This window comes from Aythya ferina (genome assembly GCF_964211825.1).
Source record: "Aythya ferina genome assembly, chromosome: 2".
NCBI lineage: Eukaryota > Metazoa > Chordata > Aves > Anseriformes > Anatidae > Aythya > Aythya ferina.
The window spans coordinates 86,661,119-86,677,690 of record NC_140297.1 but is presented as its reverse complement, the minus strand read 5'-3'; the positions used below and the strand labels follow the sequence as shown (position 1 = coordinate 86,677,690).

Genomic DNA, 16,572 nt, shown 5'->3' with positions numbered 1-16,572 from the left:
AGCGGGGACTGGAGGGAGAGGGCAGAGAGGGACTCGTCCAGCGGGGAGGGACGGTCGGTGAGGCAGCAGCCGGGCTTAGAAGGGGAGCCCTGTGCATGTGCATACAGAACTTAAATTGGCAAATGCTGCGTGTGGTGGGTATGAAACCGCGGGTTACCTCGAGTGCCTGCTTTGTGGGGAATAACCAAGCCCTTCGGAGCGAGGAGAGGGGATACACGGACAAGCCGCGAGAAAACGCGTGCCTGCTAACTCGAGCGCCAGTTTGGGGCAGCAATCGAGGCACGGCTCTAAAAGCGGCGCCTCAGCCGTCGGGAAAGGGACGCAGTGCGAGTGCCACGGCGAGAGTAGCCGTGCGGGGGACACCTCCGAGGCGTCCCCTCGGGGGGGCGGCCGGCGGGCTCCCCGCACCTCGGCGACCCGGGGGGGGCCGCCACCGCCTCAGCCCCGCGGGTGCTGCGGGCGAAGGGGGCCCGGCGGCGGCGGCGGGGGCCGTGCCATGGGGATGGGGATGGGGGGGGGCCCTCCGTGCCGCCCGCTGCTCCTCCTCGGAGCGCTCCTCCCGCCCCCAGCGCCGAGGAACGGGGCGAGAGGCGTGTGCGTGCGGCGGGGCGGCGCTGCCCGGAGGCGCAGCGAGCCCCGGGGCTGGCACGGCGGCGGCCGCGGCCGCACCATGCGGCCACCGCCGCCACCGCCGCGGCTCCTCCTCTCGGCCGCCCGCGCGGGAGCGCGCCCCGCTCCACTCCCCGGCTGCCTGCGGCAGCGGCGGCGCTGAGGGAGGGAGAGAGGGAGGCAAGGACGGAGAGAGGGAGGGAGGGAGGGAGCCGCGGCGGCTCTGCCCGGCGCCCCCGATGTGGCGAGAGGCGATGATGAGGAGGAGGAGACGCCGCTACCTGCTGGAGCGGGCAGAGCAGGCGGGCGGCGGCGGCGGCTGCGGGGCGAGCGGCGAGCAGTCCCGCTGCCGGGACTGGCTGTACGAGTCGTACTACTGCATGAGCCAGCAGCACCCGCTCCTCGTCTTCCTGCTCCTCATCGTCATGGGCGCCTGCCTGGCCCTGCTCGCCGTCTTCTTCGCCACCGGGCTGGTAAGGGGCGCCCCGGGACGGGACGGGACGGGGCGGGACGGGGGCACCGCGGCCGGGGGCACCGCGGCGGAGTTGCCGGGGGAGGCGGCGGCCGCGGGGCTCCCCCACGGGCAAACTTTGCCGCCCGCGGCTGCCGGAGGGGCGCACCGAGTTTAATTCCCTAAATTCGCTGCCTCTGCTTCTGCCGTGACCGCTCCGCGCCGGGATGGGTGTCCTGGGTGGCGAGGCTTGGCCGCTGCTCCCCAAACCCAGCCCGCGTCCCGGCTCGCAGCCCCGGCCCCTCGGTGCTGTCCGCTCCGGCCGCCCCGTTTCGGGGCGCCTGACCCATTTTCCTCCGGAGAGCCTCGGTCTTGCAGGCTCGGGGGAGCTGAAGCACGGCACGGCAGGGCGGAGGATGACAGCCGGCATCAGGCTGGCTCGCCCAGAAATCCCCGTCTGCTTTTGCCCTTGCGTTGAAGGCGAGGGAGAAGCTGCAGAGGGCAGTAAAATTCTTGCTCCTCGCAGAGGTGTCCTGCTGGTAGTGGTTAGAGGCGGGCTGCTGGCGCTGTCTGGGGCTGCTGAAGTGGAGAAGGGGGTTTGAAGGGCTTCAGGCTTTCTTTTCTTCATCTTTTTTCCCCCCCAATATTTCCGTCTTCTGGAAAGCTGTGTGTTTACTGAATGTAGCTGAGGTCTGTAAGAGCGAGGAGGAGGGGTGGGTTGGTGTCACCTCATGTGTCACCTCTCTTCCAGAGGCACTGCACATAGCGCTGTTGGCTTCAGGAGGCAGAAAAACCTGCCTTCTTGTGTGTTACGACCAAACTTTTATCTTAAAAACTGGTGCAAATGGCTGCAGGACGAGCTAAACTTAGAGTTAACTGGTGCCTTATTTCCTTTTGATATCTATAGTAATATTTTTAGTGCTTTTTGTTAAACGTGCTAGTCCTACTAAATGCAGGACAGGCGTAAAAGAGCTAATGTGAAGCCAGTAATAACGGTGGTGGCTCGTAATTCAGTTGCTTAATGCCCAGATGTTCCTGCTTTGGAGCACTGTGCACCAAAATGCAAATTCAACAGCTTCTCTGATTCTGGTGTGTTGACTTGGGTGCTTATCCATCGGGGCTGAAGGGGCCAGTGGTGGAAATGGAAGTACCTATCTAGGCTGAGGCATGGCTAGGGGTGGAGATGTGCATGACACTAGCCTGCAGTCAAGGCAGCAGAACTTGGGCTTGACAGTTCATTGCACTCAATTTCATACCTTTCAGTCATGGTACGATCTGCATCTTGCTGGTACAAGCTGAGCTTGCTTGTTTTTGTAATTCCTTTTCTCGAGGTAAATCAGTCGCGGTAACAACGCTGGCACAACGCAGGTTCCCAGTCAAAGGGCTACTGAAAGTTATGGAAAGAAAACAATGAGCTGGCGGAGTCTTGCCATGAGCAACACTTCAGAAAGAGTGAATTTTATAGTTCAGTCTGCATTTGGAATTCCAGACATACCGGAAAAGGAAAAAAAAATGCTTTTAGAACCTTTTTCCTGAGCCTTTATCTTCCTGTGGCTAACAACTGGACGGGTGAGTGGAGAGAGAGGTGGGGTTCATCCTTAAAGTTTCCAGTCAATGGATGAAAGTAACTTCAGGCGGAGAGAAAGCTTGCCTATGCAGACTTTCAGCCACAGGATGTTGGGCAAAATCCCTTGGAGCCCAGCCCAGATGCTCACCTAAAAGCATTTTATTATAGCCCAGCTCTGGTTGCATCTGGGATTAAAATATTCCTAAAGGTTTAGATCTGTTTCTCCCACGTCTGACTAACGAACCCTCTTTTTATACAGCTGTGGAACCTCAGTCAAATTTGTGTGACTGATAATGTAAAAGTGGCAAGCAGCTACGAGCGTCTGAGCTGCAAGAGCTGATATTAATATCCTTGTCTTTATTTTGCACATCTAGTATATATGTGATTGTTTTGACAGAATATTTACTTTTGTGAGGGAGGTACAATAGAAGCGAGGTGGAATAGTTCTGTGTAGGTCTGCACTGTGCATTTGAAGTTAAAGGAAATCTTTCTTAGCAGTTGTTTCCTTTAGATTTCATACAAAGCAGTTGAGATTTTACTGAGAATTATTTAAGCCTGTTTTGGAAACAAAATTCCAAAATGACTCACCGTAACACTTGATTCATATTTCTCACTTTTATTTCAAAGCACAGCTTAGAACGTGAGATGTGGGATCGGACACTGCTAGGAAGAAATGGATGTACATCGAATATGAACCATTTTTATGTTCTAGACTTTCTTAAAAAAAGCTGAAAGCAACGGAAGTGAGAGATTTTCCTTCCATTTACATTTTTTACTCAGTTGTTAAAATAGATGGCTGTGATGTCTGAGCTGATGTTTTGGGGGGCAGTGTCTGTTTACCTGCTCCCAAACACAGTGCCAGCCACGCAAGGGTGTATCCCACATCCTCAGCCATTTCAACCTGTCAGAATACCAGCTGTAGCCTTCCCAATTTCAGATGAAAAATTTGTAAAAGCTGTTGCAAAATTAGAGTAAACAAGATTACTTACAAAGTGTGTCTGGAAATCTGATTACTCTCCGTTCAGCCAGTGTACTGCTGTCGTTACTGAGATAGGTTTCTTGGGAGATTTTGTTTCTGTTTGTTTCAGGAAAATATTGTGATTTCGACCTCTGGGATTAAGCACTTTATCTCCTCAAACACTCGATACGAGTCTCCCAGAGTATCCTTGAAAGATGACCATTCAAAGCTTGGAGCTTTAAATAATATAATGATAGTATCAGCCTTTGAATTTCCTGTGTCAAAGTATCCTCTGTATTCTCTGTACCTGGCGTGAATGGAAAACTGGCAAAATGAGATCAAGCTTCCATGTTTAGCTGCTTTAATCGATAGAGAGTAAATTATTTTCCCAAATCTGTGAAAGCCTTCCAGTGCTTAGAAATGCCAGATGTCAGGTTGATTTTCTGTCTGGTTATTGTCTTGTTCTTTTAATAATATAATGTGTAAGATAAACTCATTATCTTCTTCCCTCTCCTGTTTTTAGTACTAAAAACTTCTGACCATTTTTCGTGGTGTCTAGAACAGGTTTTTCTCTAGCCTGGACATGATAACTGCAATTTATAGGAAAAAAGATTAAATTGACTTTTTAAAATTTCCTAATGCAAACTGTGAGTGTATCTGAAATATCTGCTGTTGTGATGTTTTGTTTCTGATGCAGTTAAACAAAAAACTCTGACTTAAAAACAGGGATGATGCCCAAATGGTACAATTTATTGGAAGGCTGTAAGTTTCCAATAACCCAATCCATGCATTTTCTAGACATAAAGAGAGCCCTGTCCATAGATGCAGGGTTCAGTAAAAACAGTTTGCAGTACCAGAATCTCTTAGCACAGGTGAGGACCTTGTGGTGTAAATGGAACAAGACGCATATCTGTCAAGGTCTTTCCCTTTTCCCCAAATTCAAGGTCCACCAATCTGCTGCGAGATATAGATAGATAGACAGACAGATATAGATATATAGATATAGATATAGATATAGAGAGACAGACAGACAGATAGATAGATATAGATGCTTTCTTTTAGGCTGGCCAGTGACCTTTGCTCAAAGACTGCAAGCCTGCTTTGCAGGGTTATATTTAACAGTAGTTTGTGGCCCTCATCTGCCTCCAGAATCCGTGCTGCTGCATGTGACCGTGTAAGATGTGTTTGTCGATGTGTTGGTGTTTGTTGAAGCGGAGCTGCGTGCTTCTGAATGACATCAGTGGCCAAGTGGCACACGTGTTGAGTGAAGAGCTCTTATACAATGTGGCATTCTGTTGCATTTCCTCATCTAAAACACCATGAAGTAGTTTTGTGTGTGCGTTTGCAGCCTGATGACAGTCTCTGAAGCAGAGTCATTACCTATCTTCAAATCCACTGCTTTGAAGTTCCCAAAAAGTTTGTGATCATGCAGGTAGGCTCAGTTGTGATTCCTCAACCTTTTTACTGAATCATAAACCCAAGAAACTGAAGGTTGTCTGCGCATCTATGTCACTGACTTGCCCAAATACCTTCTGCAATAAAGATGGAAGTAGGCAATCAGTCTTAACGGGAGAGTACAATAATCTACGGAGGTATTCTTGCAACAAGGAGGATGTGTGGTCTGCTAGGATCTGGTCTTCTGGCATCAGACCAGACCATAACCAAATTTACTTTTGGCTGATGCTGCAGTGTAGACAGAAGTAGCTACCTCATTCTGAAGCAGTACATTAACATTTTTATCAGCCAACCAGGGAACTGTCTGTGCACAAAAAGAAGTGCATCAAGAAGAGTCCTGCAAGCATCTTGTGCAAGTGCCATTTCTTTGGGCCTGTGGTCAGAATGACAACAAATCTTCCCTCCCTTTAATGGGTCTTACTCTGTCTGAAATAAATCCTTCCTACTTTTGGTAAAAACTGAACATCTGCCAAACCTAGAACTCTTCAAGATTTCCACCACCAGAATCTCATGCTGAAAGGGAGAGGAAAAAGTCTTGAGGTCCATGTGGAAAATGCAGCTTAAAATTTCAGATGGGGAAGACATGTTCCATCATTCTCATTGCAGCTTCTCAGATGATGAGGTGTCTGCAGATGGGCATTTGCTGCGTGCTTCTGGTAATGTTCACATCAGTACTGTCAATCTGCAAAATTCACCCAGCCGCACCAAAAGGTCACCAGACTGATGCTGTGGTGATGTTAGATCCCTATTCATGAGACGCTCTGTTGTAACGAAATTGTATAAAATAATACAGCTGTACTGTAAGTTCACTTGTACTCTTAATTTCAGGAAATCTCTTGAGATCAGTCTTGCATAATTTAAAGCACTTTCGGTTCAAGAGCAACAACTGTCTTCCCAAAATCCAAGAATACCCAAGCCTTTGAAAGTGTTCCTTGGAATCCTTGCAGACTGAAAGTAAGCCAAAGCATCTGCTATACTGTTTTCAAACTCCAGCATATTCATTCTTCCAGAAAGAAAACTAAGGCAGAGCAAAGGTAGTGAATGAAGTAGGAAAATCCTCACTGGTTGAAGAACAAGCTGAGAAGGGGCTGTTTGCATGCTTGATGCTGTGGTTGTTGTGCCCACGAGGTGTGTTACTTTTTATTAAGCTCATTCTGCCAGATTATTGCCAAGATGAGGAAGAATTCAAAGCAAAAACTACTTTACTTATAACTCCTTTTCTTTACATAATTCTGGCTATAATTGAGCAGGCAGTTCTGCTTTAAAGTCTGTTGTATATTAAACCATTCCGTGAGGGAATCCTATGCTTCTTTTTTTTTTTTTTTCCTTGTCTCTAGGCACCGTAATATCACAATATGTTTTCTCAGCTATAGCTGTCAGCTGTTTGGTACAGTCATAGGATATTGCCATTCCTGCCAGTTGTTTTTTCCAGTAGTACCTTTAGTTGTCTGAGCATGACTTTTGTAGCCAGTACTACCTCTTGAATCAGACCCATAAAGATCGCTGTTTCTTCCTGTCTGAGTCAGGATTTGCCTAGCTTTGCGTCTGGTTTCATTCCTTCCTGCTACATCAGTCTCGGCTTTTTCTTGTTTCATTTGCTAATGACACTTCCAGTACGTCTGTGGTTGCTTTTAATGCTGCTAAGAGCTTGTCTCATTTGCCAGTCCCTAACCAGCCTGCTAACAGAGAGCCATCAAGATAATGAGGTGCCTGTGGCAACCTCTCTTCACATACCTGTTCCATCCTTCGTATTGAACAGCCTGAATGCTGAATAAGAACTGGGTAAAACTATGGGTATGGCTGTGTTGGCACAATACTGAGACTTGAACTGTAATCTTAGTAGATGCAGGCTTTGTGGATACTCTGGCAGTAGAAGGCTGGCTTAATGTCACAAATTGTGACTCAAGCCATGGATCCACAACTCCTAATCACTACTGCAGCTGACACAAGTGACGAATGATCTACCAGCTACAGCTGTTTACTGAGGTGCACTGGGAATAAGACGGGTGATGGACTGGGCTGCGATTGTCTGCTCTCTTTATCAGCATCAAGCCAGGTATGTGGATTCACAAATCATGTATGGCAATTTTGTAGTAGATTTGCCATGAACCACTGACTACCTCTCTGGTTATCTTGCTTAAAATTATAGAAATCGACTGCAAGTTCCTTGTCACAGATGAAGATATCTGACTCATTTTTGTGTGTCTTAAAACTCTCATCAAAATAGTGAATAGTTTTCTTCAGTTGAGCCTTCAAGAGGTCTGCTAGATTAAAAAAAATATATAATTTATTATAATGATAGCAATGACTGGAATCTTCCATATTGCACAGGACATCACTCCAAGCTGATGGCAGCAAAGACTTTTAATACAGATAGAAGTGGTCTGCAAATTTCTTGAGTGGCTGGGCATGCCAGCATCGTGGGAACAAACTGCAGCTGAATACCTTCAGCCTTTCATCCTGTGCCTAAATTCCCAGCAATAGCCAAGCTGTGATCCCAAACAAGCCAAGTGCTGCCACAGTGGCATCGGCATGTTTTAGAAAGAACTGAGTCAGCTCAAGCCTTATTGATATGCTAATATGATAATCAGCCAAGGGATTAAACTTCTGCTTTTAGGGTTCTGGACCCTGAAATAAGTGAATTAGCAGACTTCTGCTCTCTTTTTCCCACTGTATTTTTCTTCGAGTATTCCTTCCTGATCCTGCTGAAAAGAACAGCTGTACACATTTTCTGCTCCAGATCTTTATATCTTAAATAAGCAATGTCCAGACACTAAACCTTGTTCAGACTTTGCTGAAGATTCAAAGGACTATTGAACCATCTGTGCAGAGTTTAAGGCAGTCTCTACACTTATTTTCCCAGTTGTCTTTCTCCAACCTGTATCAAAACATTTTCATCTCCTATCTTTAAACAAAACTCTCTTGTTCTTAGTGGTATGTACGTGATATAAAAGTCCCTTGCTGTTCCTGGTTGAGAGCATGTTCCAGGCTTGCATTTGGGAGAATCAGTGTAAGCAGCAGCCATCACCACTAGCTTTTTAGCCTTTCAGGTCTTCTGTCTGAATGTCTGCTCCTTCCACCATCCGTGGGTCTACTTTCAAAGTTTATCTAACCTGGAAGATGTGCTCCAGCATGCAGGAGCAACGGTTCCTGGTTGCATGCTCAGTGTGCTCCAGAAGGCAGCAGGGCAATGTGTATTTTGGCACAGGCCCGTTTCCCATATGACTTCAGATGCAGCCAAAATGGTGTTTGATCAGTGGATAGTGCCGTGAGATCTGGTGTAGCTAATGGCTATTCAGAGAGCCCCTTTTACTCACTTGGGTTTGAAAAACTAGCTGGAGCTTGGTTTTTCCACCTGCCTCCTCAGGCACCTGAATTGTGTGCTGTGGGACCTCTTAAAGACCCCAGATGCTATGGCACGCACAGTGACTGGGTAAGTACTGTCCTCCCATTCTAGGTAAGCTTTGCCCATCCATGTCTCCTGTTTGGTAGTAGCTGGATCAGCCCTGCAGGCAAATCCCAGGAAGAATGGATTCTCCTACCTAGCTCCTTTCTCAGCAGGACTGAACTGAGGCTGAAAACTGACACCTTATTTCTCCTGGGACCAATGTTAGGAAAACAGATTTTCCTGGAATTTGGCTCAGCACACGCTTGGTAGTGCTTCTGCTCTTACCTTGTGTACCCCAGCAGACAGATGGATTCCCAGTCTGAAGCAGCCTGTGGTGGTGGTCGTTTCTAGTGGTACAGCCTACTCTGGCCAGGACCCGGCAGGTGGTAGGTTGTCCAGACCAGCAGCTGGTCCTCTAAATGTTGCTGGCACCCCACCTACCTTTTACCAGAAGGTAGCCATCATATCTCACTTGAGCTGGTTTTCTGTCCCAATGAGCCCAAGCAATTTCCAAACCTAATTGGTAGGTAGTGGTGTTTTAGACACTTCTTTAAATGCTACAATGTCCTCTTTAGACTAAAACAATTTACCACAATGTTTTTGGTCTCTGATTTTAAGTATTTTTTAGCCTGCCCTTTAATGAGATGGGGTAACAATACTGGATAAATAAACCCTAAACTAATACCAAGTAGAAATGTCGGATTTTCCAGTATGGCTGGTGCCCCGTTTCCTATGTTTGTGTCTGAATTTTTGCTCCTTTACAGAGGAGTGATTTGGCTGGGCTACATTTCAAATGTCAGTTAACATTTTGGTCTTTATTTGAAGCTTTATCATCCTAGAAGCAATACCCATCAAGGAATTTGAGCCTGATCCTGAAGTTTGAAATGAAGTAAGAAGTCTCTTTGCACTGAAGTTGATGAACTGACAGGCATATGAGAGAGTGGAGCGTGTCCTTAGGGGCGTAAACTTTAAGAACTTTTTCTGTCATAAAAATAGCTGTGTTTAGTAAGTAATTGACAAACCTTTGGAAAAACCTGAAAAGTAATTACACAATGACAGTTGTGACTTTTCAATATTAAAACTATTTTTCATGTTACCTTATTATGCTGATATGTAAGATCTGTGGAATATTCTTGCAAAATGTATTTTTAAAAGACCCAGCAGAGAAATAAGCCTAAGCTTGCCCTCATCTTTATTAAACAGACCTTTAAAATGCACACTGTTTTCTCCTGTGCTGAAGCTCACACGCTCCCTGGTTCAAATTTTGTGATCTTATTTTAAGCAAGTCCCATCTTGACTGTAGTTCTTGATTATGGCCAGATTCTCAAGTTACCGTGTTGGAAGTGAAGTGGTTTTGGAAGGCTACCATCTAGGTTCAGTTTAACAATGACAGTCAAAATACATAACTGGCATCACTGAATGGCTCAAAGGACTGAACCGGTACGTCAGTATTTATGACTTCCATGGGTCTACGTGGGTATGAGGAAGGGCATAATTTCACTTTTAGTACAGAATCACAGAATTGTTTAGGTTGGAAGAGACCTCAAGATCATCGAGTCCAACCTCTGACCTAACACTAACAAGTCCTCAATACATGCTATAGTGCAGTTAAACTTGAAAATATGTTCCTGAGTCCTGTGAAGTAGTGTACTACCCAAAAAGTTCAGCTGTTTTGAAGTTTTAGGAATTCAGAATCAATACATCTGAAAGAAAGCAAGCAAGGAGGATATGTTGATCACTACACTTACTTTAAAAATAATCTAAATGATGTGAGTGGGCACTAATTAGCCTTGTAGCCTGGAATAATTGGTTTAATCAAAATACAAACTTCCACCCACTTTGCTGCTTATTGTCTCAACCTTCTTCTGAGGGGTACACTTGAGGGAGTAAAGCATAATTAGCTGTCATTGCTCTCTGGGACATGGTTACACACTTTATCTTCTGTGACTGCCAGAGTCATAGGGTAGGATAATTTTACAAGTGCTGTAGCCACTAGTAATTGGATTGGACCATCTTGTTTTTCATAGGCTGTTAAATGTCTTAAGGTGGAAAACAACTTTTGGTAATTGCCAGCGTGAGAGAAGATTCAGATGGGGCTAGATGGCTGAAAGGCATGACGGTCCCATTCGTGCTCCCTGACAACCTGTGGGCCCTCTGAACCCCAGCTCATTAAATAAATGATTGTAAATACTGACAGATTGTATATGGTGTGGTTAACAAGGTGAGAGGTTACAGCTCAATGGAATGTGAATCAAGAGAGAGAAGTGCCAATGTGGTAAAATGGGAAAAGCCATTTTAAAAAAAGCCACCATCATGCAGGTTGGGTGCATAGTACTTACACAGGACATATATATATATATGAAATATATGGGCACACAGCCCCTGATTCTGATAATTATGTTTCTGGTAGTGATCAGTGTCTGTCCTGTACCCCAAGCCAGATGATACTGTAGATGTATCACATTTGCTCTTGATTATACATTTGCATGCAAGGTGCTCAAGTGGCAGTCATTCGCTGTTGTTCTGGGATGGTCACTACCCTTAAAAATCAAAAGAGGTGTTTCAATGGACAGTTGCGTTTGTTCCTTGCAGAGAAAAGATAACTTAAAAACAAACATTAATTAGATATTGATCTAGCTGCTCTGCTGCAGCTTTGACCCTTGCAAACCTCTCTTTTCTAGTTCTTTTGTACTAGTTTTGAAGTGGTGGTGGTGGGAGGACCAAAATTGTTGATGGCATTCATAGTGCACCGAGGTGGCATTATGATGTTCTCTCTTGTTTACTCTTCTACTAATGTTCTGGAGTTTGGGTTGCTTTTTAACTGCTGGTGAGCACCACCGTGATGTTTCTTCAGGCCTGCCTATTACAAATGCCAAATATCTCTATTTCTAAGTGTTAATAGTCAACCAAGAGCCTGTTATACTGTGTACAGAAGTATACTTGGCACTTTTGGGTGGAGGAAACATGTTTTTACAGTTTCAGCTCTTTTTTCCCTAAGTCTAGTTGACCCTTTCTTTTGAACCATGCCTGGTTGTGCTGTTTTTATTTTTTTATTTTTTTTTTACATTCCATGTTCTTGCTTTTTTCTGTTAGGACTTCACACTGATACTTTAATTTGAGATGGATCCTCTGATGTGTTCCCCTTGTACAGAATAGTCTGGAATGAGAGCTACCCCATGCTGAACACAGATACAAATAAAACAGAATCTGCTACAGCCCGATCTCTCTGTTCTTTTTAATACCTGGATCACCTGTTTGCTTATAATAGTCTTTTCAGCAGGCTTCCAACTTTTAATTAAGTTTCAAAAAAAATTTACTACTTATTTTATACTCTTAAAAATAACTTCTCAAACTCTTTTCTTGGAGTACAATGTTAAATCTTTATATTAATCCTGCTAAATTTTACGATCCCTCTTTTAAAAACAAAAAAAACCCATAATTTTTAGAAGCTTCTCTGCTTGGCTGTTGAGGCATTCTGGTTTTGTTTTGGTCTTTGTAAGTTACTTGGGGGAAGTGATTAGGTTTTGGTCTGATCCTCTGATTTTTTATAGCCATCTATGAAGATTTTAATATAAAATTCTAGCTCCTGCTTTTAGTTTCAGTGTCTGGGCTCTGTTTTTTTTTTGTTTGTTTCCTTAACAAGCCTCTTCATTGTTACAAAGCAGCCCCTCAACAGTAATATTTTATGACCCAGGTTCTTTCCGCCTCTTGAGATCAGACTGAGTGTTTTCTCTTTCTTTATGTGGGTGGTGTTCTTGGTGATTTTTTTTTTGTTTTGTTTGCTTGTTTGATTGCTTTTTCCAGCTCTTCCATGGGAGACCTAGACAATAGTCTCAGCTTTTGTCTGCTGATGTGATCCTTAGCCAGTCTAGCTGGGAGTCACTGACGTCTCCCTTTGCCTGTTGCGTTTCTTTCCTTGGCAGCCTTTTTTTATCTCTGCATTTCATAGGACCTCATATAGTTTCCATCCTGATTTGGTTATCAGTCCCCTAGGTCATTTATTTTGATAAGCCTTTGCTGTTCAGCTTAGTATTTTGGTTCGTAGGGACTTTATGCTGTTGGTTGATTCTCCTAGATTATTGTGTTTTAGCTCCTTCAGTCCCTACTGAATTATGGCTTTCTGTCTTTTCTGTATAGTGTCTACCTGGAACAGCAATATTCTGCTGATGGTCTTTTTTCTACCAAGTTTTCAGTAAGTCTATTGTGTAAATAATGTCATTTTAACAACAGACATTTTATTTCTTCCATCTTCTTTCTCAGGGTTTTAGTGTTTGTAAAGAAATGCATGGACCTTCATGTGGCTGTTTGATTTCTCTGCAAACTTTTTAAAAAGCGAGTCTGCATGTTACAGCTCTTTTGCCATTTCCCTCCAGCGTAAGTTTAATCAACTTTTGTCCTTTCCTGTAGTTGAGAATTACGGGTCTTTGTGACATTACTGCTTCTCTTAAACCATGTACTATGTTCCTGTAACCTCTTCAGTTTGAATGTTTTCCTATGACCTTTGAAGTGCAAGCAAAATCACTTTTTTTCTGGTTTAGATTAAGTTCAGCTACCTTCTAGAGGCTCCTTCCCTATGCCTAAAGTTCCCCTGGTTTCATCAAATTGCCTCTTTAATACAATTTCAGCTGCTTATTGTACCCATGCTTGTGAGCCTATCTTGTTCTGGGAACATTAATGAGTGCCACCACAGTTCTCTGCTTCTCCGCTAGCAACCAGTATTTTGCCTTCAGGACTTTTCTCCAAACCTTGCTTATGTTACTGTTATTTGCACAGCACATGGACTGTGACTGTTCCTCAGCACCTCCAAGGATCACACCCAAACCCTCTGTGAGGTCTGATGTTTGCGTTAAGCAGTGAAGTCTGTATTTCCGCGATTCTGTATTTCCTGACAATCATTGCTACAACATTGAAGCAGGCGAGCTTCCTTTGTAACTATTGGGCAAACCTGGCAAAATTTGGATGCAATTGCTTTGTACTGAGTAAGAGAGGAGATGATCAACAACTGTATGTGGTTGAACTCATGAGGAATCCACTGGCAAAAAGTTGGTGGTGGTGCAGTCAAGCACGTACATGTAGGTGGCCCCGAGGATGTTCACGATACCTATGTGGTTGGTCACTGTGTTATCACCATTAGTGCCTCTCTGCTAACTAGGACAGGCAGTGTAAAGTCAAAGAGTCGTTCCCGTTGATTTCAGCAGCATTACTGCACTGGTGCAAAATGCCAAGCTTCTCTTACGGGGGGATTTTGTAGTACCCATTGTTCATGATTTTGAAGTTGGAAGAAATGTTCAAGGTGATCAAAGTGTCACCTGGATTATCTGAATGAAGTCTTGCTGCACCAGTAACGTCCCAGTGTATTAACAAACAGAAATGGATCCAGAAACTGGCCACAAATCCAGAACTACTTGTTGCTGGCTCTATATGCAATCATGCAGCAGCTTGGCATGCGTGAGGCCAGTCAGCATTACACGATCCATCTGTGGATTGCTGGCGCGATTGCTGACAAGCGAGCAGTCAAATATCCCCGTGTGCTAAAAGCAAGTGCAGGCTGCACATCAGACTCATTAATAGAGAAGTGAGTTTCTCAAGACAACAGACTCCATGCAACAACTGGATGTTCGGTCTGATGCTGTTACCATTGATCTAGCAAGCCGAACAGGGAATGCTGAATCAGAGGGAAAAGTCTCAGGCATGCAGTTACATAGGGCTATAGTGAAAATCAAGAGCTTTGCCAACATGAGCTTCAGGACGGTTTGATTAAAAAGTGCAGTTCAATTAATTTGCTGCTAGTGTTCATGAACATGCTGCACAGAGCTCAATAAGAGATTAATAAAATAATAATAATAAAAAAAAAGCACATGAGAAAGCTTCTAACCAGGCAGTTAAGCAAGAAGCACAAGCAAAGCTCTGTGTTATGAAAGATAAAACAGTAGGCACGAAAGGCAGAGGAGTTTTAATGAGCTGTGGATCCAGAAAATACCGTGTGGTTGTGGAAACAGCATCTGGCCTTGAAGACACTGCCATTTCTGAAGTGAAGATGGTGACGAAATTGATGGCAAAAAAAAGTCTGAGGTGGCCAGCCAAACCTTTTCAGTTGCCCTAAATGATGAAGTTATAAATGAGGTAGTACAGCTCTTTGGCCAGGAGCAACACCTAGAAAAAAAGGAGATTTTTCCAGCTCTCTAGCAGACGCCATCCAGTGCAGTCAGCCATAAGCAAGTTCACTAACATATAAAAACATGGGATAAGAGTCACAAGCAGCCAGAAGACTTCTGCAGCTTTTTGGCTTTGTAGGGAATTATTTCTTGAGACCTAATATGCTGTCTACTTCTGTGAAGAGAAGGGTGATGACATGTCCTCTGAAAATTGTGGTAGCTCTCCTTCTCTCAAGTCCTGGAAAAGGCTTTACAGGAAAAATGACCAATTTTTGCTACAGAGGTAACTAAACAGATTCTATCAGTCACTCTGCTTAAAGGGAGATGTTCTATTTTGGTAAAGAGGTCAGTGAGATAATCTTTGAGGCCTACTTTTTTTTTTTTTTAAATCAGCACTTTTGACAATATGTATGAAATCTTAGATAGTTTTAGTGTTTGAAGAACAGTGCTCTTTTTTTTTTTTTTTTTTTTTTTTTTTGCATTTTGAAAATGTTTCACTGATCTCAGCAAAAAAGTGATTTTAGTAGTGATTTAATACAGTAAATGGTTTGAGTTAATTCCAACCAAGTGTGTGGTATTTCAGATCCCAGCAGGTGCCTGCTGTATGTAGACTGCTGTCAAATTTCATTAGATGAAAAGAATAAAGGAGAAAGTATCAAAAGAATGAAAGAGACCATGGGAGAAGATTTTATGCTGAAACTGGTGTTTTAAATGCTTGTTTGTTCATTTTTACGGAGTACTTTATCAAGTAGTGTGGCTTATGTAAAACAGTGAATTGCTCTACAGCAGCTCTGCTGTCTGAAATTGAACAGAAGGCATACCATTATCTGGAAACAGAAGGAAAAGGATGGAGGATGAGAGAAGGTGGCGTTTTTTGGAAAGATGAATGAAAGGGATTCTTCAGATTTTAGTGGGGATAACAAGATTTTTATGTGCTTCTCATGAATTTATGGGGGTTGGAAAAATTTCTGAGGGTAGACTTTTTAATTTCTTCAGTAATTAAAAGACAGCAAGATAGCAAACACTGAGGAAGATAGAGCTGTCAGGCAAGATCCATGTATCGTAGGCTTAGCCATTATGTTCATAAGTGTCATGCTGATACTTTAATTCCATTACCTCTGGTGTATTTTAATTTCTGAGACTAGAAATAAAAAGAAAAAAAAAAAAGGAAAGTGTTTTTTTTTTCTTTTTTTTCTTTTCTTTTTCCTGTCCTTGGGAAATGGTTAGGCAAATGAAACATTTAACCTTCAGGATTTGTCTTTGCACCTGACTTCATCTTGTAACATGCTAAACACAGTGATGATTGCAAATACTGATCTGGAAGTTACAAGCTTTAAATGTCCTGCTCTTGAAGTTACAATTTCATGAATAGTTAGCTTCTCTGGAGTAATAAAAAAATATTATTATAAGTTATTTCCAAAATAAAATCCTGCGTTGCACAGTCTGCTTCTGTTGACCTAAACCTAATGTATACCAAAGCTTTCTGGAAAGGATTAAGGTTGTAATAACAATTGTTTTTTCATACATGTTTTCTTTACCTAAAATATACTCTATCCTGTCTATAAATTTATCTTTTACTTTATATACACAGTGTATGGTAAGATGTAAGCACCTTGGGCCACCAGAATCTGGTGGTTCTGTAGTCAGCTTAGCTAGGTGAAGTCCCATTGAAGTCATGGTGATCTCTTTCATTTACATGTGATGAGGAACTTAAACAGTATGATCTATTATTTTTTGTCAGCATATTTTTAAACCAAAAAAAAAAAAAGCAAAATTTTGCAGTAGGCAACATGAGGGGGAGAAACTAGAAATAAGGTTTTCATTTAGTGATCAAGATGTCTGGCTCAGCTAAATGTTGAGGTCACTGTACACAAAAAAAAATCTTTTTTTTTTTGACTGATTAGCTGTTAATTTGGAGCAAACATTTTGATAGAATGATCTAATGTTAGCATATATATATATATAAATATTTAACTATATGTGTGTACA

The 16,572-nt window shown here is 43.4% G+C and overlaps 1 protein-coding gene across 2 annotated transcripts in view; it reads left to right on the top strand.

Annotated features, from left to right (window-relative positions):
• The first annotated feature begins 789 nt into the window (after positions 1 to 789).
• Positions 790 to 16,572, top strand: part of ADCY2 (adenylate cyclase 2) — a 202,890-nt gene continuing 187,107 nt past the window's right edge. The window contains exon 1 of one of the 2 annotated variants that reach the window (XM_084510129.1): positions 790 to 1,082. In XM_084510129.1, coding sequence (XP_084366255.1) covers positions 849 to 1,082 — 234 coding nt within the window. In that variant the 5' untranslated portion in view covers positions 790 to 848. Of the gene's footprint in view, positions 1,083 to 12,707; positions 12,803 to 16,572 lie in introns of those variants that run through there. The other variant, XM_084510130.1, reaches the window with a different exon arrangement.